A 27,476-nucleotide genomic window follows, 5' to 3' on the forward strand; every position below is an offset into this window, starting at 1 on the left:
GTATGCCATATGATGTATACAGCATAAGCGATAGATATTCTAGTAATCTCTTTAAAAGAAGCATTCATTTGGTTTTTTTTTTACCTTATTTTAGATTGCCATTGTTATTTTAATCAGCCATTACCTACAGAGAGTTTGGCGTGTGTGATTATCATAAATATTACTCTATTAACATCTTTCAGTGGGAATATCAAATAGGTCCGTGCCCTGGTGAATCAATAGGCGATCACCTGAACATGGCCCGTTACATATTATGTAGATTAGCAGAGAGACTGGAACTACGTATCAGTTTACAGCCTTTACCTGTCACTCCACTCACCTCAGGTGGTCATCTGAATTTTAGTACCAAACAGATGAGAAATGAAGACGGTATGAGGTATAGTGCAACTTATTTAATGATTTTTTATACCCCAAATCAACGAGTGAATGGTATATGGGAATCATCTTGACCGTCAATTTATCTTTCATTCTGTCCGACCGAATTTCTTCACAGTAACCCCGACTCTGAATGAATGATATGATTTAAAATTCGGTATGCCATTGTATAAATAAAGCATGCATTGTAAACAATTGTTGTTATTGTACGATACCATTTTCATGTTAAGCAATACTTTGTTCCTTTTGAGTACAAGGAATAAAAGAGAAAAAATTCATTCTTAAAATTTCAGCCGCTACTTAGAAGATTTGATGTGGTATTTTATTTTAAACCAGTTGGGTAAAATAAGTATGCAATTGCCCATTCAATACTAAACGATCGTCAATAATTGGGCAAATATGAACAAACTAAGTCAATATTGAAAACCGGACCAAATACGGAAAAAAAACAGAGAAAAAATGAAACAAAACAAAACAAAACCAATATGGAAAACATGTCCAACACAGCAAGCATGAATTTTTGCACTTCCGGTGACGTTTGCTACCGTTATTTAATGAACAAAATCCAGTTATGTCAGTTATGACTTATGGTATAGTGTAATAAGTTGTGGAAACAATTTCCATTGGGCAATCATCTACTGAAACGCTAAGATCGTTTGTTTATCGTGTGTTTAAACGCACGCTGAACGCGTTCGTTTATCGTGCGTTTAAACACACGATAGGAGTGTTCGTTTAAACACACGATAGAAGCGTTCGTTTATCGTGCGTTTGGTGGGCGTATAGCGTGTGTTTGGGTATCGTGCGTGCGGGAAACCTAAACGTCTCAAGGAGTGTACATAAGCTTATATATTAATATGCATATGTGCCTTGCATGGGGTATCACTTATGTTTATAAGCTGGTTAGATATTTCAATGTACAACTTATTATCACCAACAATAGATTTACGTGATTATTTTAGAAAGGAGAACCAAATTGTTCATATTCCTGTTTTGAAGGTACATAGAGCAGGCAATCAAAGTACTTGAAAATTCAGATGAAGAAAAACTGTTAAGCATGTATGATCCGGCATTATTGAAAGAAAATAAAGAAAGACTTTTAAACGCAGGCGGGATTGGCGGACATCCCATTCTTGGTCAATTTGTTGGTGGTGGCTCTGGCAAGGAATTCGAAACTGTTCGTATACCGCCACATGTAAAAATAAACGGTTGTGGGTACTTAGAAGACAGACGACCATCTTCAGCATTGGACCCATACTCCGCAGCAGAAGGGATCGTTAAAGCCGTCGTATTTGGTGAATATCTAAAAGCGGATATTCGTGAGTTATTGCGTAACGATACTTATTATTAAAATTACATTTAATATTCCGCTATCAAGTACTATGCCGCATTATCAAACAAATCATTGGAAGATGGAAGCCTCTAGCCCAAGATGGTTGTATTTCTATTTTGGACAATTGTACTTCGATACGATGAAATATTTCTGGATCATACTTACTTCTAATTGCACTGCAGTATATTTTGTTATAAGAAAAAAATCAAACTTTGTAAGAAAAGTTAAAGAATTTAGCATTAAATACTGCTTATCGGCCTTTGATGAGTAAACTATGTTATGTCATACATATAAGAACAGACGTTGATATAATAAAAGCTTAATTTTTCAATAATATGATTTGCGTATAATTAATTTGTCTACTAAAAACTGTTGCAGTTTTGGTCTGGTTGTCGGAAAAAGGAAAAAAAAAAAAAAAAAAAAAAAAAAAAAACCAACTACCAAACTAACACGGGAATAATTTCAAGATATATCTATATGTAACATTTTACAACTGTTTTACGTTCTATATATTAACAATGCAGTAGTCTTGTATTCTTCCCGTCGATGCTCAGTTGACATACAGATTGTTCATGGCACTGAACTGCAATAAATAAAAAAAAATGAATGCCCTCAGTTGTGGGATCAACTAAAACATACGCTCGCTCTATCTTGCAAATAAAACCGGTGTTAATTTTATTAATGTGTGTATGCAACATTCACTATATTTATTGTATTACTAAATTCTGCTTCTTGCAAGACACATGTCGTACTATACGACAAAATCACATCTGCGAGAAAGGAGTTAGATATCAATATGATTTTAATGTTCCGCTGATGTGTTTTTGAGAATGAAGTTCAATATGCGCGCCAGCCTTAGATTTGTCTTTTGTGACTTTTATTTCAAGGTCTTTGGAATAGATAAGATTTTCAACAAAATGAGAAATGTTCAGAGAAATAACGTCACATATATAGCAAAAACTGAAATAAAAAGACTGGACGAACTTGCTTTCAGTTACAGTTACAGTAACGTACATACCAAATTTCGCTTTTAGAATTCTTGTTTTTACTTCTTTCCTTGTGTAAGTCTTCCTTTAGGTCTTCATTTTCTTTTTTGAGTGCACTTACTAAGTCTTCCAACTTTTTTATTTTTATTTCGTACGATTCTTTAATCTCCATCAAGAGAAAGTCATCCCCTTGGAATTCCGGGATTTTTATTCGTTTTGATAGCTCGAGTTTTCCGAAACTATTCATCTCTTGCAATTGACAGCACATATCTAATAAATCCTTAACCTGTTTTTCGTTTCTTTGAACATTGTCAAAGCATACGCAACGACGGCTATATTGCTCTAGGAGGCTAGCAAATTTGTCGGAATTTGCAGACATATGGTTGAAAAATGCTTTTTCAGTCATCTTATAGTAGCTATCTAGGTAATCGGCAAACGAAAATAGTATTATAACATGATTGTAATGATTTGAACCAAACAAAGTAAGGTACTTTTCTAGTTCATCAATTTCATCTTCGTCAGTTAGTTTTTTTAAAGACAACACAATTATTAAAACATCGATACCATTTCTAAAGATCTTTACAAATGATTGTAATTTTGTCATTTGATTTTCTATTGTATCATCGGTGTCTAGAAATCCTGGGGTGTCAATAACTGTCACACGCTGGTTATAAAGTATTTTCATATGTTCAGTGCATGCAGTAGTAATAGCTTGAAAACCAACTTTTGCTTTAAAAATATTTTCACCAAGGATAGTGTTTCCGCATGAACTTTTCCCTGACCCAACTTTTCCCATTAACATCATTGTCAAATCTGTAACAAGAAATAAGAAATAGAAATACCATATTGTCATTATGATTGTAAATTGAAAGACAAGAATGACATTGTAAACAAATTTGTATGAAACATAAAGTAATTTACTATTACGCACAAATACTCCTTTTTCTTCTGATTTTCACTTTATTTGATAATGGAAATAATGTTGCAACAACCTAGACTGATCAAGTTGAAACTAAAATTATATCTTTTACACATCACTGCTGAACATGTATGGTAAATTTTGATAATAACAAAATAAAAACAAAATATAAAAATTATTAAAAAAGGCATTATCAAATAAAAAAAAATATCAATCATATCAATTTTGAAAATTTTGGCATGCTGACTCATGTAATCAAAAAGCATCAACTTGCATCAACTGCAGCATTAAAACAGTCATCGAAAGTTTTAGTGATCAATAAACGGATGTTTTCCTCTTTTTGTCTTTGTTGACTTCAGCATGTTAAGAAAAGAAGGTGCCGTCACTTGGTAGTTGCACATTACGTATACTTGTGGACCCTGATTATTTTATCAACCGATCTTCCCCGTGCAGGTCCGGGTGTTAAAAAAATAGGCCTGCAGCAGCGCTAAGCTTGTCGTAAAAGGCGACTAAATAGTACTCAGAACCCTAGCCGGGGGCTAGGGCGCTTTGCCCACAGAGCAACTGGGATGTGTGCCCCAGGTGGTTGAATGGGGTAACCCTACCGTGTTACATGCTGGGGTTGTCAGGCTATAAAACGGAAAAGCTGATCGCAAACCATTGTGGTGCACCGTGTTGGGAAAGATGCCATGTTCCTCGCACGTTAAAGAACCCTACTGTGGTATTCTACCGGAGTAGGAACCATAGGGCTCCGCCACAGGAGGCTAAATTGCCCGACCCTACCCACCTCTCCCTATTTCCAGTGGCAATCAAAATTTGTCGATCCCATTGTCCTTGTGTCCCATTCCTTTTTCATTTCATCATCATTTCATGTTCATTTTATCATCAATTTCATGTTCATCGTCAGAATATAGCTGAAATATTGCTGCTCGGACGTGAAACCCCAATTAACAAACAAACAATATCAACCGATCTAGTTATGTCTTAAGAAATATGTTTTACGTTTTGCTTATCTGTAGGGAGGCAGTTTTTTTCGGCTATGCGTTGCAGATAAAGGTTAATAACAATATTACTGAATTCTTAAAATCTAGACAATGGTCAAGAGGAAATTTCTTGTAACAAATGGAAATATCAAGGTAAAAATCAGTAAAAAGAGTATTCAAGGGATTTAAGATTGCCGAATTGCTCAATGTCAAGTCTGGGGTAGACGAAAGGGGAAAGGAAAACTATGATACGGTGAACAAATCGATTCTCATGGTGCAGTGCAGATGGTGACACCGTAACGATCCACGAGTTCATGATGACGACTATTAAACTTCTAGATCTGTAGACGTCAATCTTGTAGCAACGTAACCCTGTTCCAGACGCCCAATTGTGAAAAGCCGAGCACGATAGAACGATAGAAAACAAATTTCAGTACAGTAGAGAAGATATCAACAATGAATAAGTTATAATAAAAAGAACCGAATAAAATTGAGATTAAGTAAAGCCAAAACACGAATTCAGAAATAAAACTTTATGGAGAAGACGTGTCAAGCAGAGACTTTTTGTTAGTTGATTACTGTTGTTGAGACATTAGTAGAAGTTGGCCTTTTCCTTGGAAAATAGGAAGGAGAACAAATTATTATTTATTAGAATCACCGAGAAGCTACGTTTACTCCTGTTGGAAGCAAAGATTTGCATTTTTTTTTTTAGATATATCAACATAGCTGTATGAATACTTAAAGCCATGTTACAAATTTAATTGAAGCTTATATTTGCAAAAAAGGAAAAAAGATTTTTTCAAAATGACATCTCGACTCGGTAAAACTCATAATGAAAATACCGCCGTTATTATTTAGCATTCTGTTTTGATACTCTTGGTATATACAATTTATTTGGATTTAGATCTTCTGTATTTGCTTTCAATGCTGCTGATGCAAGGTAACTCTTTGAAGCACGTGTACAGCAGCATATCATAATTTGCTATATCATATATGATTGGTACTTTTGTATTTGATTATGTCGATAGATGAAATCGGATAATGTATTAATAAAGCTATAAATAATAGAATATTTCGATTGATTGATTGATTGTTGGGGTTTTACGAGCAGCAATATTTCAGCTATATCAAGGCGATGAACATGAAATGGATGATAAAATGAACATGAAATGATAATGAAATGAAAAAAAAAATAGGATAGTTCACAAGGACAATAGAGTGGACGGTTTCGATTGCCACTGGAAATAGGGAGATGTGGGTAGGATCGAGCAATTAAGCCTCCAATGGCGGAGCACTAAGGTTCCTACTCCCATAGAATACCACAGCAGGGTTTTTAACGTGCAAGGAATGTGGCATTACTCAAGAAGTTGCACCACTATAACTTGCGGTCAGGTTTTCCGTATTATAGTCTGACGACCCAGCATGAAGCATCCCAGGGATACCCTATTCCACCTCCTGAGGCACACAACACAATTGCTCTGTTGGTAGAGCGCCCTAGCCCTGGTCAGGGTTCTGAGCGCTATTTAGTCGCTGCTGCTGCGGGTCTATTTTTTTGACATCGGGACCCCCACTGGGCGATTTCAATTAAACGACGTGAAATAATACTATATATGAAATGTACAATAAATTGTATTGATGTTTTGAAGTTTTATAAGAAACTGGTTGATGAACGAGGGATAAAGAGTATAATTTGAACGCAAAATACTAACCTGGCTTGTTTCGAACAACATGTGCATGTTCATCTGCTGCTTTATCATATATTTTTCCTACAATACATTAATTTGATTTTTAATAAACTTAGTTATATGCGGAGGGAAAAACATCCCCGATGTTTTAATAATAACCAAAGATGGCTGTAATGGCCCATGGCAGCGCTGAGGGCCATTACAGCCATCGGAGGCCATTATTAATACTAAGGATATGTTACAGGACCAATATGGAAAAGGCCATGCATTAATACTGTTATTAACCAACTTCATTTTAGGACATAGTCAGCGTCTATTATTAATACGTATGATTTCACCATAATTTAAAATAAATTTCATATCTCGATGAATCAAACTTTTATGAAACTAAATCATGAGGGTTTTGATGTCTTTTCCAATAATTCCCCAAAAAATCGTTTATAGAACAAGATTAAACATACCTAACAATTCAGTATACTCAGTCTCAGTACCATCTTTCAGCAACTTTAAATCTCTTAATCTAATTAATTGAATTATTAGGTAACTACTAATGAAAGTTGTCACTTATTATAAGAAATGTACGTCACTTAAATTTATTCATAATGGTCTCGTATTGATACCCGGTTTAAAATTCATAATGCATGGATATGATTTTGTAATGACGAAATGTAGGGATATCCTGTCCATAATGACCAGTTGTCGAAATTTGTGGTTCATAAAGGATGGGCATTTCTATACATATTGTAGTAAGTTAGTTAATAATGATTTATATTTCTACACTGTTATACTTAAACATGTGTTAAGACAGAAGATGATTTGTATCAGAACCAGTGTGTGACAAGTGAATTATACATTCCACATTGATACAATTAAGAAAAAAAAATCATTATATTGACAAGGGTAAAAATTACAACCCTGATCATGACATGTCATTAGATAAAATGGACCCTGTTGTAAGGCAAATGCATAATACCATAACGGATTTAAGTAAAACCCTTTGTAAATGCATACTACATATAGGATTAAAGTAAAACCCGTAGGTTGTTGGAGCTTCGCGTAATGGTTAATTTGGGAACATTATCATCATAACAATTTACGTATGTCTCATGTGCATGTTTGTTAAACTAGGCACGGTCCCGAGTCCTACGAATATGTAAGCGTCTGTGGCATGTACGTTTTATGAGGAAAACTGAGGAATCAAACTTCGACCCTTAGGGGTTTATTAACGAAGCCCAACATGCCAGAAATTCACCTACAAAACTAACTACATTCTAAGTTAGGTGTAAAAAAAACTAATCACTAATAACAATTATAATTTTCTGAGGTCGGCTTTGTATCACTTAATTAATTTATTCACTTCTGAACAGAACAATAATGAACATGAACCTTATATCTTAGAATATTCGAGTTACACACATTTAGGTCAAACAAGTTCATAATATTAAGTTAAACAGTTTTTTGGATATTTGAAAATTATATACACCTGAGGGACCGAGTTGTACACGTTTGTGAAATTGACCACGCCATAGTAGGACTTGATTTGACTTCACAGTATTATCAAACCTGTTCATGAAATTGGAAACCTCTATGGAACCGGACAAACATTTGAGACTTACATGTATGCTCGATATAAAACACTGATTAAGTAAACAGATTTCTGTATTCAAGATCAGGGTAACATTTGGACGTTAGTTATATACGTTTTGAGTTACTGGTTACACAAACTACGTACCATCAACACCACAGGCAAGCAAAACATATTTAAAATGAAGAAACAAAATTTCTAAAAGTCTACTTAAGCATTAGTCCATACACATATAAAATACAGACGTTGCCTATGGTAAAGTAATTTCGTGGTGTAGAAAAACAAACGGAACAAACGATGCTTTTTTACTCTACTTATGCCTAATTTTTACGTGACAATTGTCCTTTCTGTATTTAGATTTGTACTTTTGAGAAAACTACCCTTTAATCTCCCACTAAAATCAACCAAGTCAAACCAAATCAAGAACAATAAATCTTGCAAGGTGCCAATTGCATACACAATCTTTATAATTTTTTATCTCAAAAGTGCTACAACCAAATGAAATACTAAGACTGGTTGTGTAAACAGGAACTGTTTCTAAATAAGAATTGAAACTAAATTCGTTGGGTTTTTGACATGCATGAATCACCTTCAGTCTGAATTTTAAAAAGACTGCTACTTAATACAAGAAACAAAATGGCAACAGACAGTAACTTTAGTGTTAATTAGCATCAATCGAAACATGCCATTATAGAAAGAGGTAAGCGTCTGCTCATCTATGAATAATAAACAGGTAACATATGAAACATTTGAAAAGTGGAGGAGTGGAAAGCTTGGATATTTTGACCATATGGGACTAAATATTTAAAAAGTTGTATGATTTAGTCTCTCTGATATAAGAAAATTAAATTTAATAGGATTGCAATTTTTTCCTGTCTTTTATATGTGAAAGCTAATAATTTCTTGTTCGGTTTTGCTAACCTATATAATGGTGTTAAATTAATCTTTGTATCGAAATTATTCAGTAACAGACTGCAGCTGATTCTACAACTATGGTTCAATATTCCTTTACTGGTCTTCTTTTGCATCAAGGGAACAAAAATTCTAGCGGAAATCAAAAGAATGTAATCCAGGGACAAAGACCAGACATAGAAAACAGACACATACACAACAAAGAACATAAAGTAACTAAAATATTACTTACAAAGTAACAAAAGTAAATAAGCAACTCCGACTCAAAACCTGGGAGCTTGCAACAGGTGCATCGGACGGGTAAGCGTCCTCTGTTTTTCTAGAAACACCACAGAGATGCTCATAAAGAGTCAAGTCCGAGGTAGATCAAAAAGCGAGGAAAACTATGACACGTTGAACAAATCAGTTTTCATTGTGCAAATGGATACACCGTACCGATCCACCAGTTCGTGATGACGACCATAAAACTTCTGTAGTGATGACTTCAATCTTGTAGCTAATGGTAAGAAGTCTAGCGCTATACAAAAAAGTCTGCATAGTTACAACAAGCTCTGGCATAATGTCTGAGTTGTGATATTAAACTCAATTCGCAGGTACTGAAGGGGTGTTGCCACAGATGAAAGGAAAGTTTCGGCATGAACAGTCATCACATTTGTCGTAAAGTTCGTTCAATGGTTTTCCCTTTCCACCGACCTCTAAGTGTAGGTCAAGATATACTTCTGACTTCACTGTGTCTGTAGTATCTTTTATCTCAAGTTCTCTTAGATAGATGCGATGTTTCAAATCCCAGAGACTAAGATTGATCATCTATATAGCAAAAACTGAGATTAAAGGATCCGGTTAACAGATGTTCTTTCTTTCGTATCAGATCAGCTATAAAGTCAGGCTCATAAATATAGGGGTGAAGGAATAGATCAGCAAGTAGAGAGGCATGATTTGTTCCCATTGGAATGCCGTCCGTTTGTTGAAAAACGCGTCCAACCACACTGGACAAATATGTTGTCGATCAAAAATTCCAGCACTTTGAAAACATCTTGTGTTTATTTGGTAGATGAATTGGAATTATTTTTTTACAAAGTATGAGGAATCTCTATCAAGAACTCAATATGTGTGTCTAGGTGTACCTTGATACAAAAATACATTGAAATAACGCATCAATTTTACAAAAGTCCCCCATGAATACTGTTTGTCTGTGTTTTTGAAGTTTATAAAAATTGAAAATAAATACATCATTAAAACCACAACATCGGTTCAAAAAATAATGGTAATATATAAGTACCAGTATGTGTCAGATAAAAACTTCTGTTACTAGAATTTTAATGCATCAAATGATATTTAAATTGTTGGAATCATAGTGTTAACATAAACATGTTATGTAAGAATACACAAAATATTACCTGTTGCCATATGGTTCTTTAATCATCAATACCTGTAGAAAATTTTAAAAACTAATTAAAAAGCATATAACAGGAAGATTTTTGGGACACAAATGTTAGGTTTGGATAACTTATAAGGCTGTAAAAAGCATGCAAATCATATGATATGAGTGGCACAATATAATCTATTTCCACTGATATCTTTTGTTCCAGTGTATTGTTTGTATCATATGTATGTCAAAAGGTATATTTTAATCGCCAATATTTCATATAAGGATTTTAATATTCCCTAACAGAGCAGCCAAATGTTTCAATGAATTTCAATGCTTCCATTGTTAATATTTTGTTCTTTAATCAAATAACAACATTCCACGTTGTGAAAGAATGCATTTGTGATAAACGTGGATGAAAACTTTTTAAAAATAAAATGTCATATGCTACACACTGCCTGGTTTTTGCATTGACACCCCTCTTTTTTATGACGTTCAAGACGATTACATATTGTAGAAAATAAATGGACAGCTTTCAGAGCCTGCTAAGGCCGGGTTAAAGAATGTATTTATATTTTAAATGGGGGGGATGCGTGTTTAGGAATATGATAAGCACTATATCAAAGTATAGGATACTTAGTACAACTAAATGTGAGTAAATTAATACATAAAATACAAATACTAAATTGTTGAAATCAGAACTGTTCCATAGCAGAACACACCTTTATGCATATTAAATCAATTTAAAGATTTGACTGTTCTTACCAAGTTTTAGACTTTGGTATCTTAATTGTTCAATCTTTAAAGAAAATCAATAAAAAATCTAAAACATATGACATAACTTGTATTAACAAAATTTGCTTACCTCATGTATGTTCCCGTTTTTAACATAACATTTGATAATAGGTAAGGTACAGACATTTAATAACTTCGACAGGTAGATAATATTTAACTATATTAACCATTTTAAAGATCCCTTACATTTGATCACTTTATAGGAATGTTATAAGTTATGGATCCCACAACGAATGTGAGTAGCTTACCATTTGTTGAATTGCTACCGGGGCTTTCATTAAGTTTGTTTCTTTTTATTTCTGGTATATTAAAATGCAAAAAATTCTTCCAAGAAGAGTCATTGTATAATTATTTTGGTTATGGCGTTCTGAACTATCTGGAAAGTTTCACAGGTACCCCGTGCAGGTCCGGGTGTTAAAAGAATAGGCCTGCAGCAGCGCTAAGCCTGTCGTAAAAGGCGACTAAATATCAGGAACCAACAAATCACTATTTTTCATCATGGTTTGACTTATATTTGACTACCATATGCCGATCTCAGCATATAATTTAAACAGCTCAATCATATGATTTCATACAGAGAACACACTTCTTCTTGTATGCTTTAAAACATTTTTATTTTTTATACAATATACTTATGATGTATAATCACGCTATCTTGCATTCAAACAATTCAGACATAAATATTTACATATGTCTTTATTTGATCATGTGATACATTTAAAATATGGATAACAAACAAATTACAACACATTAATCCGATTCATAATCAAGTCAAGTCCAAAATAAATCTCGCAAAATAGATATTACACCACCGAAGCAGTTGGAACCGCAATGGTCCTGACATGGTACAGGCACTTCAGACGAAATGGTTGGTTAAATCTAGGTTTAACAGCGCCGCGCTAAACCCTTCTCTTCCATTGCGGCGTGACTATACCAGCGGTGATTAAAGAGCATTTACAATCGGTAAATCAGCGGTCGCATCAGCAGAAAGAACATTAAGAAAAAAATTATTACTCGTTGTTTTAGGCTACACTTGAGTATTTTTCAACTAAGGACTGATATCTAAAAAGAATTTTTTTTAAGACTCGGGTATGTTAAGAAGTTTTCTTGTACATCAGGTTGACGTCTGATCATGCACACAATACGTGACGTTTTAAGTTGGGGGAATTTTTTCCGGAAGTAACAAACATCTTTGTAAATAAGACCTAAGAATATTTTTAGTGTTAAATGAAGTCCTCAGTTCTTTAAATATATGAAATTAACGATTGAATAAACCCTCATCTTAATAAAGAAACACAACATAACAAAACTGGCAGCACTTTTGTATCGATTTTGACGTCACAGGGAAGCTTGAAACGTCAGAGCACCTGTAGTAAACAAATGAGACGTCATGCTTGCATTCACCGAGACATTACTTCAATTGTCGATGAATTCTGAAGTCATATATGTTACCAGTAAGACAATTCTCCAAGTTGTGTAAGTTGTACTTTAAATTCTCTTTGTTTTGGTAAAAGACGGTTGTAACTATGTGCGGGACCGGCTTGGCCGGGCTTCATTCATCACTGACCTACTTGTTTGTTTGTTTGTTGGCTGATTGATTGATTGTTGGGGTTTAACGTCCGAGCAGCAATATTTCAGCTATATTCAGACGATGAACATGAAAAACGGGATGGGACACAAGGATAATAGAGTCGACAAATTTTGATTGCCACTAGAAAAAAGGGAGGGATGGGTAAAGTCGGGCAATTTAGCCTCCTGTGACGGAGCGCAAAGGTTCCTACTCCGGGAGAATACCACAGCAGGGTTTTTTTAAGTGCGAGGAACGTGGCATCTTTCCCAACACGGTGCACCACTATGGTTTGCGGTCAGGTTTTCCGTATTATAGCCTGACAACCCCAGCATGTAACACGCCAGGGGTACCCCATTCCACCACCTGGGGCACACATCCCAGTTGCTCTGTGGGCAGAGCGCCTAGCCCCCGGCTAGGTTTCTGAGCACTATTTAGTCGCCTTATACGACAAGCTTAGCGCTGCTGCAGGCCTATTCTTTTAACACTTGGGCCTGCACGGGGCATTTGAATTTGACCATGTGTAAGATGCTATATTATTCTTTTCTGTTTTCAGGTAGTGTTGTAATTCCAATTCAACATTTTCCAAAAATATACATGGTTCATATTCCATCCGAATGAAATAAAAAGGTCGAAATTTGAGCTTTCGGTAGTTGAATTTTACGTGATACCTGATCACGTATTTTTCCACTTAGGCACACCCTTATATATAATGTTTGTTCTTCACTATAAAACATATCATATGTAGGATAAAACAAGCATCGTTTGTTATGTGTCTTTATCTACACTATATATTACCTCCTCAATAAAGCTGGATTATATCTTTTTTCTGTTATTGCACACCTTTAAAGTTGTTAGACTTTTTTAATTGGATGGTGAAAAATCTTTGAATGCTTTAAACATTGATATTTGTTCCATTTACAACGTCATAGAGTATATTGCAAAGTAATGGGATAAAATCTGCATTAGTAATTAAATACTGGTATCAACCTACCTACTATTGAAACAATTGTTTCGACTGTCTTATTGTAAGAAGAGATTAAAATTAAAATTCATGATAAAATTGAACAATTTATTTTTTTCAGTCTTATGTTGTAGTACATTTATTTTGTGCGGAAAACAGATGCACACAATAAACAGTATGAAATAATCGAAATAACACGTACAAAGAAACAAAGCAAATGAGTAAACAGGACTCCACGAAAATTTGGGTGCAAGGAAAAGATGTACCAGTAGGGTAAAGGTCTTTTCTGGTGCTTCTCTGGAAATAGCCCGCCGAGTTTGCTCATGATATGTCCAGTCCAGGGTAGAAGAATAGATGAAAGGAAAACTATGACACGATGAACAAATGTGTTTTCATAGTGCTGATGAATACCCCGATACGATCAACGAGTTCATGATAACGATAAAAAAACTTAGCAATGCTTCCAATCTTGTAGAAACATATACTTGATCCAGATACCAATACTGAATGAGAGGTCAACGCGTTTGTTATATAGTTTGGTTCCTTTACCATCGATCTCTGGTTGTTTGCCATGATATGAGATTGATTTAACACTGCCTGTAGTTTTGTTTAACACTGGCTCATTATTGGGGTAGATGCAATGTATACAGTATTCCCCAAACTAGGATAGTTTAAAGATACACTTGTAATTCTACTTCTATATAACAGAAACTGAGATTAAATGATCTTGGTAAACGATCGTCCTTTATTTTTGATAAAATCAACTTTAAAGTCAGTCTTAAAAGAGATAAAGAATAGGTAAGCGAGTAGCGGTGTAAAATTCTTCCCAGTGAAATGCCGACCTTTGTTTAAAAAATGCGTCAACCACACTGGACAAATATATTGTCGATCAAAACTTCCAGCATTTATATTTGGAAAATGATTTGGAATCGTCGCTTGCAAATTATGAGGAATCTCTACTAATTACTACACATCTGTATCTAGGTGTACCGTCTTTTCTAGAGTAACAAATACTTTTGAGTCGGGAATTAAATTGAGTACGTGAGATAGTAGTATGAAGATTTGACAAATTATAAGTCTTAATATGTTATGTTCTGATAATAATTAAGCATTGAGGGCCTTCAGAAAATCTTCGGAATTTTTCAGGATCTATAATGATTTGACACATCTACAGGAGTAACAAATGCAGTGGTAAGACCATTTCTAGAGATGCAAGTATGCAAGTTTGAGGTTTCGAAAGATGTTTGGTAGTACATTTGGCAAATCCAGCTTTGAAGCGTTGCTTGTATGGATTCATATGGAATCCAGTACATTATAACAATCACTGTTTTCAGACGAGAAACCAAAAAAGAGGATATTTCGGATTGATGGTCAACCACTATATCTTCTTTTGAGAGTATTGTAGCAGTAACGGTCTTATTGCAGCTATTATTTTCTATTTCTACCTCCAAAATGTAGAGTGACAAAAATCATCATAAGATTATGAGGAAGAATCATTATTGGTAATTATGGCAGATTTAAGGTTTTATTATACGGTGCATCACAAGTTAAAAAGCAATTTAAATGCCTTTTCCATATGCACATAAACATATAATGTTTATACATTATCAAAACATTACATCAGAACTGTTTGTGCATAGATCAGATATCTTTTTTAAACTAACATATGAAATTTATACTTTGAAATTTGTATCCTTTTGTATATTTTCAAAGATTGAGTGTGTTATGACAATACTTTACCTTAACTGTCATATAAATAGAATGCAATTTTGAATTAGAATTCAGCGTTCATATATCATATGGTCTCAGGGAATAAATTTAAGTTTTTTCATATTGTTAATATTATTTACATCATAAAACTTTATTGAAATAAACGGTATTGCCAAGATACGATCGCTCTTTTGGCATTGATAATGCTCTTTTGGCATTGCTAAGTATTTTGATCGTTATCATGAACTCGTTGATCGTATCGGTGTATTCATCAACACTATGAAAACACATTTGTTCATCGTGTCATAGTTTTTCTTTCATCTATTCTTCTACCCTGGATTATTGTTTTTTTATCCTACATATGGTATGTTTTATAGTGAAAAACAAGCATTATATATATGGGTGTGCCTACATGGAAAATACGTGATCAGGTATCACGTAAAATTCAACTACCGAAAACTCAAATTTCGACCATTTTCTTTCATTCGAATGGAATATGAACCATGTATATTTTTGAAAATGTTGAATTGGAACTACAACAAACCTGAAAACAGAAAAGAATAATATAGCATTTTACACATGGTCAACTTTCATTGAAATTTTAGTTGTGAACGGCATTAATAAATAAACACTTTTTTGTTATTGAAATTGCTATTTCTTTTGTTTAAACATTCATTGATTTGATGTAAAAGTTTCGCCATTCTTTCATGCAAAGTAAAAAAGCAAATGAGCAACTCGGACTCCATACAAAACTGGGAGTATGGACTAGGTACATCGGCAGGGTAAGCGTCCACTGCTTTTCTAGAAACACCAGCCGAGTTGTTAATAAAAAGTCAAGTCCGGGGTAGAAGATAGAGGGAAGGAAAATTATGACACATTGAATAAATCAGTTTTCATGGCGCAGATGGATACACCATAACGACCCACGAGTTCATGATGACGACCATAAAACTTCTGTAGTGAAGACTTCAATCTTGTAGCAACATAACTCTGTTCCAGAAGCCTATTTGTTAGAATTCTAGCGCAATACAAAAAGTCTGCGTAGTTTTGTCAAGTTCTGGCATAACGTATGAGCTGTGATATGAACACTCCATACGAAGGTGCTGAAGGGATGTTGCCACAGATGAAAGGAAACTTGACAATTCTAAATGAAAAGTAATCATGTTGGTCGTAAAGTTTGGTTAATAGTTTGATGAAATGTTTCTAAAAGGGTCTCCGCGGGTGTTTTAAGGAGAAATGTCATAAATTGTCATATTTTTATCTACGAAAACCAGATACTTATAAACTCATCTTAATACGTGAAATTTCGTGGATGTTCATATTTTTAGTATACAAGTTCATAAAATAAAACTTCCCAAACACAAAAAGATGAACAAAATTTCAAAATGTTCAATAAAAGTGAGTCACGTGATTGGTTAATCAAGCCTTGGTCGGACCACATAAATGTCAAAGTGCAGTGGGAAGATGAAAAAATTGTATATCCAAATTTTAATAGTAGGTCAATGAATATGTATATTTCTCAAAAAGTGTTGCGGGAAGTGTGAAAAATCTACATGTAGATTTACAATTTACCCAAACTTGGAGAATTTTCTTACTGGTAACATATATGACTTCAGAATTCATCGACGATTGAAGTGTAATGTCTCGGTAAATGCAAGCATGACGTCTCATTTGTTTACTACAGGTGCTCTGACGTTTCAAACTTCCTGTGACGTCAAAGTCGATACAAAAAATGCTACCAGTTTTGTTTTTTTATTAAGATGAGGGTTTATTCAATCGTTTATGTCATATATTAAAAGAACTGAGGACTCCATTTAACACTAAAAATATTCTTATGTGTGATTTACAAAGATTTTGGTTACTTCCGGAAAAAATTCTCCCAACTTAAAGCGTCACGTATAATGTGCGTGATCAAACGTCAACCAGATGTTCAAGAAAACTCCTTAACATACCCGCGTCTTAAAAAAAAATCCTTTTTAGATATCAATCCTTAGTTGAAAAATACTCAGTTTCTTCTAAAACAATGACTAATATATTTTTTTAAATGTTCTTTGTGCTGATGTGACCGCTGATTTACCGATTGCAAATACTCTTTAATCACCGCTGGTATAGTCACGCCGCAATGGAAGAGAAAGGTTTAGCGCGGCTCTGTTCAACCTAGGTTTAACCAACCGTTTCGTCTGCTGTGCCTGTACCATGTCAGGACCATCGCGGTTCCAACTGCTTCGGTGGTGTAATATCTATTTTGCAAGATATATTTTCGACTGGACTTGATTATGAATCGGATTAGTCTGTTGTAATTTGTTTGTTATCCATATTTTAAATGTATCACATGATCAAATAAAGACATATGTAAATATTTATGTTCGAAATTTTTGAATGCAAGATAGCGTGATTATACATCATAAGTAAATTGTATAAAAAATAAAACATGTTTTATAGGATCAAGTCAAACCATGATGAAAAATAGTGATTTGTTGATTCCTGATATATCTTATAATGGCGATAGAACTATACTGGAGTATGTTTTCACAGATCACACTAGATACAACATGTGTTCTAAGAATAAAGTTGTCGATTTTGTTCCAAAGACTGTTGAAGGTATTTGTTTTGATATGCAAATTTCGTAGTAAACTTACCTTTTTTTTATTATCATCAGTAATTGATGTAGGTTATTTTGACTTTAAGACCAACCTAGAATTAAAAACCACAAACATCTCATCGCTGTTTTATGCTGATAAAATCACCAGAAATGTTAAGCTTTATTAATTGCAGGTAAACTACACTGTATTTTCTTTATTGTTCATTTATCAATTTATTCTGATATGCCTGTTACATTGCATAAAGTCTGTATTAGCAGGTTTAGACCGATTATTTTTACGATACATCCAGAATCATTTGTATAACAAGAATAGTTAATCAACAAATGTAATTGTAAATTTTAAAGATTGTCCAAACTGGGATAATTGTATGTGGAACGGACTATCTGACAATTTTGAAGATTACAAGGACATGATCCTAAAACCAGTTGCCATGTTCGAGAATCCTTTTTTAAAGAGTCCACACAAACTAGTCCTATGTGATGTTTGGTTGACACTGGATGAGCCATCCGGTAAGGAAACTTTTTTTGGTGGTGATGTGATGTAGAACAGTATACAGACAAAATATTTAATTTGATTAAAAGCCATTTCAAAAGACCATTTTTTTCTGTTACACTTTAAGGTCGTGTTACTTTGTCTTTGGTCAATCGAAAACTATGAATGCATACATTTTTCACATTAAAAAAGTGAGACCAAAAATAGGAAAATGTCGTTTGTAAGTACAAATACTTTTAAACAAGTCAAATATTTATTACTGAACACAAAAATTAATGGAAACCTTTTATAGTAGAATCCAAGTTTGTACAACTTTTTGCAAGACAAAAACACTAAGTATATCAACATCATTTGATTACAGTCATCAATACTCGTTACTCATGCAAAAAGACAATGGAGAGATTAAAGTATGACCCAGTAACAGGACACAGGCCACAGCAGCTGCACGACCCTCTCTTTGGAATAGAACAAGAGTATCTTGTAGACAAAAATAATGGATCGCCGTTTAGTTATGATCCCGAAGAAATGGATCCTTCGTTTAAAAGTACGCATTTTGGATTGTACATTTGAAATATTATAATTACAAATAGAATAAAAGCTCTAAGTATGGTTTTATAAACAATAATTTTCCTGATTTTTTTTTCAGTTTTCTTCAAACATTTAATTTCATGTTATCTAGTTTATAAAAATTACATTAAAAAAGATTTGAAATAAAACCTGATTCAAATACTGAGGCATGTTTTATAAAAATAGACGTTTTATATTTGAAAGGTTGTCAAAACAAATAGCAATGACCACTCAATTGATTTTCTGTATTTAAATGATGGACAATTGCTTTGTACTGCATGCAATTTTCCTAGAACGTACGCCCCGTGCAGGTTCGGGTGTTAAAAGAATAGGCCTGCAGCAGCGCTAAGCTTGTCGTATAAGGCACTAAATAGTGCTCAGAAACCTAGCCGGGGGCTAGGCGCTCTGTCCACAGAGCAAATGGGATGTGTGCCCCAGGTGGTGGAATGGGGTACCCCTGGCGTGTTACATGCTGGGGTTGTCAGGCTATAATACGGAAAACCTGACCGCAAACCATAGTGGTGCACCGTGTTGGGAAAGATGCCAAGTTCCTCGCACGTTAAAGAACCCTGCTGTGGTATTCTCCCGGAGTAGGAACCTTTGCGCTCCGTCACAGAAGGCTAAATTGCCCGACCTTACCCACCCCCCCTTTTTCCAGTGGCAATCAAAATTTGTCGACCCTATTATCCTTGTGACCCATCCTTTTTTTCATTTCATGTTCATTTTATCATCCATTTCATGTTCATCGTCTGAATATAGCTGAAATATTGCTGCTCGGACGTTAAACCCCAACAAACAAAGAACAAACAAACCTAGAACGTACTACGCTAAAGTAAGAATTATACTTTTAAATAAATAAGAATGATTTTAATTTAAATCATAAATATTTGTCCTTGAGACTTTCCAAATTTCTTAAATCCCCAATCCTTTGTTCAAAAATTGTGTTTATGCTGAATTTGCTGTATCCCCAATTTGAGATTTGTTTATGTAAACGAGGCCCAAAAGCTAAAATTAATTGATACGGACAATTTCAGTTCATTACATGAGAGTCGATCATCCAAACAACAGGAATGTTTCTATAGAAAGAGAATTATCAAGTAAACACTTGTTGGCCTGTTTGTATGCTGGGGTGAAGATATGTGGAAGCAACAGAGAAACCACTCCATCAACGGTAACGCATTAAGGAGCAATCCGCATAAGAATCATGCAGTGGGTGATTTATCGATATCAGATATTGTATCCGAATTGACTTTAAATCAGTTGGAAATATTCGAAAAACAATAAATAAAATGACAAAATTGGAAAATATTTTCATTGTTACCATAGCAACGACCACTCCTTAGGAACCACCAATGTTGGGCCTAATTATCATAAAAATATCACAATTTGAATGTAATTTGAGATATCTAATGGTGGAAATTTTTCAAATTACATAATTATATTAATGAAGTGTGAAGTAAGGAAAACAATTTAGAATAAAGAACAAAGCAATCTTATTGGTTTAGATCGGGTTACCATAGCAACAAAAATTCTTAATTTTTGACATTTTAAAATATACGAAAATAGGCTATGTTCAGACCCGTTTTGCCAGCACTAGAAAGAAGATATCATCCAAATGTATGCATGCATGTGTGGCAAGACCTTGTTTTTTGCTCATCTGGACCCGAAATCACCAACCATAAAAACTTTTCTTCTTAACGCTATTCATACTAACATTGTCCAGACCATAACTTTTTATCTTTTGACCAAGACTTCTAATGTTTGGTATGTTGGTATATCCTCTCAGGACAGAGTGCTGCGTACCAGAGTAGGTGACGTTTGACCTTGACCTTTAAAGTTTTTTGATTCTACGAATTTCTTTCTCTACGGAATGAAGTAAACTGATATATGTATGTATCATCGTATAACCCTATGTCTCACCTTTATAATGGTACCAAGAAAGTACCACTTAGGGTTTTGCGGTAAAATGAAGAAAATGTACTCCGAAAAATCGCTTAAATTGACACATTTTTCAATGTCAAAATTCCTAGAGTATTTATGCTTCAATGAAAATGGTTTATTTGGTATTTTCTGTTTGGTATTATCATAATTTATACTTCTGGGGTTCTTTCGATGAATTTTGGGGAATGGAATTTCGTAGTCAGAATTTATCAAAAAATGCAAAACATGGGATTTTTTATTTTTCGGTCAAAAGTAAAATAAATTCGAAACTACAAGTTATTACTCAAATAAAACGTCTCAAATTTGGTATCATTCGATAGATAATTTAATAACCTTCATAAAATAATCACGAAAAACTAATTCTCAAGAATGAATATTTAAAAAAAAATGTTAATATACTACCCTACCCCTAGAAAACTGGTCTCAGTATCAAACAGAACTCTCATTCACAGCATACTGACACCGTAAAACTCATTTTAGGCATTCGTAATTAAGTTAATGATGTACCCAACATATTTTGTCAATTCAAATGCTTAGATTTTCTTTTTGTGGTGACAATTACTATACATTTGGAAAGAGGGAAATTTTCAGAATTTCAAATGTTTTCCCTTTTTTACAGAATACCGTAGTTCAGTCAAGCTTTTGTGTGATACAGTACATTAATATAGTGTCTTAGCTTCATAATGAGCCCAAATAATAAATATTTGAACTTTTCTAAGTCAAGTTAGGTAAAAAATTGCCACCCCTTCCCATGAAAAAAAAATGCCTCAACATGAACCGAAATGTTAATAATTAATATATAAACGGTGTACAATAGACATGTTGGGTACTATTGTTTTAATTATCGATGTATCCAACAGATCTTCTCATTATGGCCGAGACAAAGTTTTGTATGGTATTTTGCCAAAATTTTTATGTTATTTGACCTTGGGGTCAGATATCAAGGTAAAAGGTCATCTACCTGAAACATTACTCTCTGCCTTTGTGTGATAAACTTAAATGCCAAAGATCAGATATCAAAGTAAAAAGACCAAAAAGTAATGGCACAGACAAAATTATGTATCGTATTATGCCAAAAGTTGTATGTGATTTTACCTTGAGGTTAAAGGTCAAGGTCAAAGGTCACCTACTTTGGTACGCAACACTTTGCCCTGTGAGAATATACCAACAAACCAAATATTAGAAGTCCACATCAAAAGTAAAAAAAAAACATAGTCTTGACAATGTTAGTATGAAAAGCGTTAAGAAGAAGAAAAGTCTTTATGGGTGGTGATTTCGGGTCCAGATGAGCAAAAAACAAAGACAGGTTACATATTTTTATTTTTGATATGTTCCAGAGAAGAGGTCCTGCTACACATCCATGCATGCATACATTTAAATAATATCTTCTTTCAGTCTTGGCAAAACGGGTCCAAACATAGCCTATTCTTGTATATTTCAAAATGTCAAAAATTCAGAATTTTGGCTGCTATGGTAACCCGATCTAAACCAATCAGATTGCTTTGTACTCTATCGTAAATTGTTTTCCTTACTACACACTTCATTAATATCATTATGTAGTTTAACAAATTTCCACCATTAGATATATAAAATTACATCCAAATTGTGATGTTTTTGTGATAATTAGGCCCTAAATTGGTGGTCGCTGAGGAATGGTTGTTGCTATGGTAACGGTGAAAATATTTTTCATTTTTTCATTTTATTTATTGTTTTTTGGAATATATCCAACTGATTTGAAGTCAATTCGGATAAAATATCTGACATCAATAAATCACTTATAATGAAAATTGCATGATTTGTAGGCTGATTGCTACTTAAATACTTCTTAGGTAAAAAACAAACAAAATGATTATTAATAAAGATCCGCAAGAACAAATAGAAGTTTCGTATATAATTTTTGATAACTGCAAGTTCAGACAAAAGTATCAAAACTAAAAGGAGAACTATTTTAACTTGGAAGAAAATGAAAACGTAGTCTTTTTTATAATTCCAGTGGTATAGATTTCATCAGAAGGTTATGTTTTTAAAGCGCACGGAAAAAAAGCAGTCATATGTACTGTATTTTTCAGTGGGAGTACCAGATAGGTCCATGTCCAGGGGAGACTATCGGCGACCACCTGAACGTTTCTCGGTATATACTACATCGATTAGCGGAGATGTGTGGGCTACGAGTGTCTTTATGCCCTGTTACTTCGCCTGATAAACAATCTATAACCACTGCACATCTGAATTTTAGTACACAGAAAATGAGAGAAAAAGATGGAATAATGTGAGTAAATCACTTACGTGTGAAGACTTTTCTTGTTGATATTGTTTATGGTAAATGGTAAGGCGGTATACATTACATGATTACCAAATAATGACAGAAAATAAAAGACTCATGTTGACTATGAAACGATCTTATCTTCACTCTTTATGAAGTGTTGTCATTTGCACGATCAATGTACAATAAAAAGCATATAGAGGTATATATTCATTTATCATGATACACACCTTCGTTTCTTCAATTACAGATTTATTCGTCGTGCTATCGATCTTCTCTCAAAGTCGGAAGATGGACCATTATTGGTAATGTATGATCCCAGATTGACAGGAAATGATATAGAAAGATTGGAGACTTTTCATAAGAAAAACACTAAATTTAGCAGTTTTGTTGTTAATATCGGCAAGAAAAGGTTTACAACAATAAGAATTCCCCCGCTTGTTGATGCAGAAGGTTGTGGATATTTTGAAGACAGACGACCTTCGGGATTAGTAGATCCTTACGCGGCAGCGGAGGGTATAGTGCGCGCTAGCATATTTGGGGACTATTTGAAACCCGGTTACGAACATTTGAAGGATTTAAGTTTTTGGGACAGTCAACCATAATATGTTGTTCACGTTCTTCTCAAGTAATTAGAAAAAAAATGTATCTTATTACAAACAGTGAAGACATCTAAGTAACTGTCAATGGATAAGTTGTTATATTCTTATGTAAATAATTCAAATTTCCCTAAAATAATTTATAGGAAATAATAGCACTGTCATTTCTTTCATTATTGTTTTTGTTAACACTTTCTATAACATACAATCTTATACCTTCAATGTCAAAGCTGAAGTAGCGTTTTCTCTATCAAGAAAATGGACTCTCTGTAAATTTACACCTGAAATATATTTAATGTTTACCAATTAAATGCCCGATATAAATACCCTTGGTCCTAGCCGACAGTTTCCATCTATTAATCTATTTAATCTATTACCCCCAAAAAATGTAAAAACTCTGTAAATCTGAAAACAAATGAAGAACAATAGCTCCAAATTATGTAGATGTGGGATATCATTTAATACGAATGGTGTCCATGAAACCTTTCAGTTGAAAAGTTGATTAAAAGTAGAATGACAAATAACCAACATCGGTCTTATAACAAATTTACATCACACGTCCTAACAATGTGTCTTATTTAAATAGTGTTTCATCATAAAATAAAAAAAAAATGGTACACCAATTTTAATATATTGAGGCAAGAACATGTGGTCGTGAAAGAGAGATTTGCTTTATGAATTTTCAAGATGGACAGATTTTATCCAGGGACAAGCATCATTTCGGTCTCTGTAGAATTACTAACAAAAATACTTCTATGTTTTCATTTTTTACACTAAATACGTCCACTGTCTATGTATTGTAAATAGTAGATTTTTAAAAGCCACTTGTACCTGGATACTATATAAAAACAACTTTTAAATATGCGTTAAGCTCTCCTTGACCGAATAATATTGATACATTGATTTTTGGTAGACAATTTATGTCATTACATTGAGTGTAATAGTTATATTTAATAAGGTCTTTTATTAACCAACTACCCAAAATATGTCAAAAACTGACCAATTGATATGAATTTAAACCGGGCATCTATACGGGCCAATATGAAAAAAAAGAGGGCCAATACGGCATCATAATTTCCGGTCGTTTGACACTGCCATTTTGAATTCAATATTCTCAATGCTTCATCCTTCTGGATTATTTATGCATATGTACCTAACCATTACATGCATATAATTAACCAAACAAATAAGAAACTAAGAATAAGGTAAGAAAACTTAATTTTGATTTGGCATGTCATTCAAATACAATCATAAGCTCTAAGGAGCTTCAGACCAAATATAAAAACATATATTATGTAACATAAACCAGACAAACTGGAATCAAAGGATGTGCGCAGAGAAACAAGAAAAAAGGAATCCAACATAATTTTGATATGCAAACCAATAATTTAATACACCTGGCAACCCTATTGTAATGTCTTAAACAAAAGAGCATAATATAACTTCAATTGCACATTTGTACATCTAAAATGTGCTTTCAGAATTGTGTTATTTCAGTAATTTTGATCACCAGGACTAAACGTTGCAGAAACACAAAACAATCTTCCATTTTATACAAAAAGGGATATTTAAGACCGATTAATGCCAATAAATTTTCATGTTCTTTGTAAAACACGAAATTAACTGTCATTTACAAATCATCTAGTTGAGTTGTTTAATAAAATTGTCGATAAATATGTAATTTCATAATGGCCCAGTTATAGATTTCGGTCATATTGGCCTCGACAGCCGTATTGGTCATCGGTGATGTCTCGGAACCAATACCACCGCCTCGACAAATTTGACAGACCTCAAACCTATAACAGGGCCACTATGAAATTACATATTTATTAACATATAATATAGTTTAATATTGTTTGTCCGTTAGTTAGTCATTATATTATTTATTGACATATCAGATACACAATGGTCTCGAAATTGTTATATATTACACATAAATTTGCTCTTTCTATAGGTCTTTGTATGCTTATGACTACTTGAATAACACTTGTATGTGCCAATTTTAGTTGCTCTATTGTCTTTTTAGTTTCTTCAAATACCGCTATTTTTGCATTATTCTTCGCAATCAGACTGGTCAACTTAACATGTGTTCTCGTTTCAAGTGCTACGGATTAGTTCCCGTAATCTGAAAAGAAAACATTGATTCCATTATCCTGTTACGATAGGATTTCATGTTGTATTCCATTTTTGTAAAACTTATGTGCAACATAAAAGTTTAAAACGTGTAATAAAGCTGTTAAGGGGTGAAATAAATTACGTGTCCTCTTCACTTAAGTCGTGATTTAAAAAAAAACAAAGTCTGGTCGAGTATTACTAGTACTATTGCACATTGCAAACAACTGCAAAACTTAAAAGGTGAAGGTACAAAAGTCTCAAATTAATCTTCATGGAGATAATTTAATATTCGTCTGGATTATTATTTCTATTACGTACATGTATCTGTCACTATCAGTTGAATTTCTAAAATGAAGTCAAAGTCATAAGATTTCTTTAAAATCAATGCATGTAAAACGTATACATACATAAGCTCCGTTGAGCAATAAAATACTAGTTATAAATATTTACATAAAATAAAAGTACAGCCATATAATGGCATAAGATACAATTTTTAAAAAAAAATATTACATCTAAATTGATAATATAAAATATCGATAATGTGCACATTAAATGTAGGCAGTACATCTTAACACACTTAAAAACTGCTTATCTCCCATGTGACAGATGTATTTCCCCCCGGTGCGTTATTAATGTATATTATATCTATTCTTTAAAAACTTAAAAAAAAGTAAAACTAAACATTTTACTATTAACAAAAAAAACTATGTAACGCAAGAAGAGAAGCCGGGAAACTTTGCACTTACTGTTTAAAATTCTTACATTTATGAACGAAATATAGATTTTTTTCTCTTTTGAAAAAGTAAGACATCTCTGCACAAAGAATCATGGAGAGTTTTGCATAGGCGGGGGGGGGGGGGGTATTTTGTAATAATAAGCTTCACATAAGAACATCCTCTCCTAATATAAGTAAGGAAGTGTCACCTTTGCAACGAGTGATTTAATGCAACTGAGATATTATCGGGTGTGTGTTTAGTTTAATCAACAATTGTGTAAATAGATGGGGTTCCCACGTCTTGTCCACTTTGCAAATGAACATAATAACAAAGGTACAAAGTTAGGTTCTGGACACTTGTAGTATCACAGGATCGCCGATCATCAATAATCTTCCTATCTATTATTGTTTCAATTCAGCGAATTAATGTATTATATAATTTAAAAAAAATACCCCCCCTCCCCCCAAAAAAATCATAATTTTTAAGTATACGCGAAGTCTGTTCTCTGCATGGAATCATGTGATTGATTTGTTGAAATAAGAATTTGAATTCGGTATATTGTAGTCAGAAATGAGTTGAGCCATGACGAAGACTGATGGTTTGATGGTTTCTATAATATCTTTTAATGGCCATAGATCTATACTACAGTATGTTTTCACAGATCTGACTAGATGCAACATGTGTTCTAAGAATAAAGTTGTCGATTTTGTCCCAAAGACTGTTGAAGGTATTTGTTGTTATTATGCAAATTTCATATTAATTTTTTATAAAACTTTTCATCATGAATTGAATTTAGCTATTTTGAAAGCTAGACCCACCTATAGCAAAATTAACCAAAGCATTTCATTACCGTTTGATATTGATAAAGAAGTTTACCACATAGTTTTTGCTTTATCAATTGGGAGGAAACAACATTGTACTTTCTATATTTTTCATTTAACTATTTATTCATGCGTATTACCTTGCGTAAAATTAGTATTTACAGGTTTAGACCTGTTTTCAT

The 27,476-nt window shown here is 33.6% G+C and overlaps 3 protein-coding genes across 11 annotated transcripts in view; 2 read left to right on the forward strand and 1 right to left on the reverse strand.

The window, feature by feature from the left end:
- Nucleotides 1-2,041, forward strand: part of LOC148625581 (glutamine synthetase-like) — a 32,650-nt gene extending 30,609 nt beyond the window's left edge. For all 4 annotated transcript variants that reach the window (XM_088569159.1, XM_088569158.1, XM_088569162.1 and 1 more), the window contains 2 exons: nt 183-376; nt 1,372-2,041. In XM_088569159.1, the coding sequence (XP_088425285.1) occupies nt 183-376; nt 1,372-1,723 (546 nt within the window). In that variant the 3' untranslated portion in view covers nt 1,724-2,041. The remainder of the gene's footprint in view (nt 1-182; nt 377-1,371) is intronic.
- On the reverse strand, nt 68-11,125 carry LOC148625582 (uncharacterized). Of its 3 annotated transcripts, XM_088569171.1 has the most exons (6): nt 11,007-11,124; nt 10,173-10,204; nt 6,740-6,798; nt 6,303-6,359; nt 2,724-3,504; nt 68-2,288 (listed from the first exon to the last, which is right to left on the reverse strand). In XM_088569171.1, exons 2-6 carry the CDS (start codon nt 10,196-10,198, stop codon nt 2,276-2,278), a joined length of 936 nt encoding a protein of 311 aa, XP_088425297.1. In that variant the 5' UTR covers nt 10,199-10,204; nt 11,007-11,124; the 3' UTR covers nt 68-2,275. The 3 variants fall into 3 exon arrangements, with proteins under 3 accessions (XP_088425297.1, XP_088425296.1, XP_088425298.1); XM_088569170.1 differs by having other exon boundaries at nt 68-3,504; nt 11,007-11,125; XM_088569172.1 differs by lacking the exon at nt 6,740-6,798 and having other exon boundaries at nt 68-3,504; nt 11,007-11,122.
- Nucleotides 11,068-27,259, forward strand: LOC148625583 (glutamine synthetase-like). Of its 4 annotated transcripts, none has more exons than XM_088569165.1 (8): nt 11,068-11,171; nt 14,614-14,969; nt 17,620-17,778; nt 18,125-18,289; nt 18,634-18,816; nt 19,874-20,010; nt 22,850-23,049; nt 23,294-27,259. In XM_088569165.1, exons 3-8 carry the CDS (start codon nt 17,634-17,636, stop codon nt 23,646-23,648), a joined length of 1,185 nt encoding a protein of 394 aa, XP_088425291.1. In that variant the 5' UTR covers nt 11,068-11,171; nt 14,614-14,969; nt 17,620-17,633; the 3' UTR covers nt 23,649-27,259. The 4 variants fall into 4 exon arrangements, with proteins under 4 accessions (XP_088425291.1, XP_088425294.1, XP_088425292.1 ...); XM_088569167.1 differs by having other exon boundaries at nt 11,094-11,171; nt 14,614-14,658; XM_088569166.1 differs by lacking the exon at nt 14,614-14,969 and having other exon boundaries at nt 11,076-11,171.
- Nucleotides 27,260-27,476: the final 217 nt, after the last annotated feature.

This window comes from Perna viridis, chromosome 2 (assembly GCF_037379345.1).
Source record: "Perna viridis isolate PV_CMFRI_1.1 ecotype Kerala chromosome 2, ASM3737934v1, whole genome shotgun sequence".
NCBI lineage: Eukaryota > Metazoa > Mollusca > Bivalvia > Mytilida > Mytilidae > Perna > Perna viridis.

Coding starts and splice junctions, on each gene's coding strand:
- LOC148625582 (XM_088569170.1), bottom strand. CDS start 10,198: ATGATTAAAGAACCATATGGCAACAG. Junction 6,360..6,739: donor TGAGTATACTGAATTGTTAG/GTATGTTTAATC, acceptor AATGTATTGTAG/GAAAAATATATGATAAAGCA. Junction 3,505..6,302: donor TGTTGTTCGAAACAAGCCAG/GTTAGTATTTTG, acceptor TTCTTGTTACAG/ATTTGACAATGATGTTAATG.
- LOC148625583 (XM_088569165.1), top strand. CDS start 17,634: ATGATGAAAAATAGTGATTTGTTGATTCCTGATATATCTTATAATGGC. Junction 17,779..18,124: donor TGTTCCAAAGACTGTTGAAG/GTATTTGTTTTG, acceptor TAAATTTTAAAG/ATTGTCCAAACTGGGATAAT. Junction 20,011..22,849: donor GAGAAACCACTCCATCAACG/GTAACGCATTAA, acceptor TGTATTTTTCAG/TGGGAGTACCAGATAGGTCC.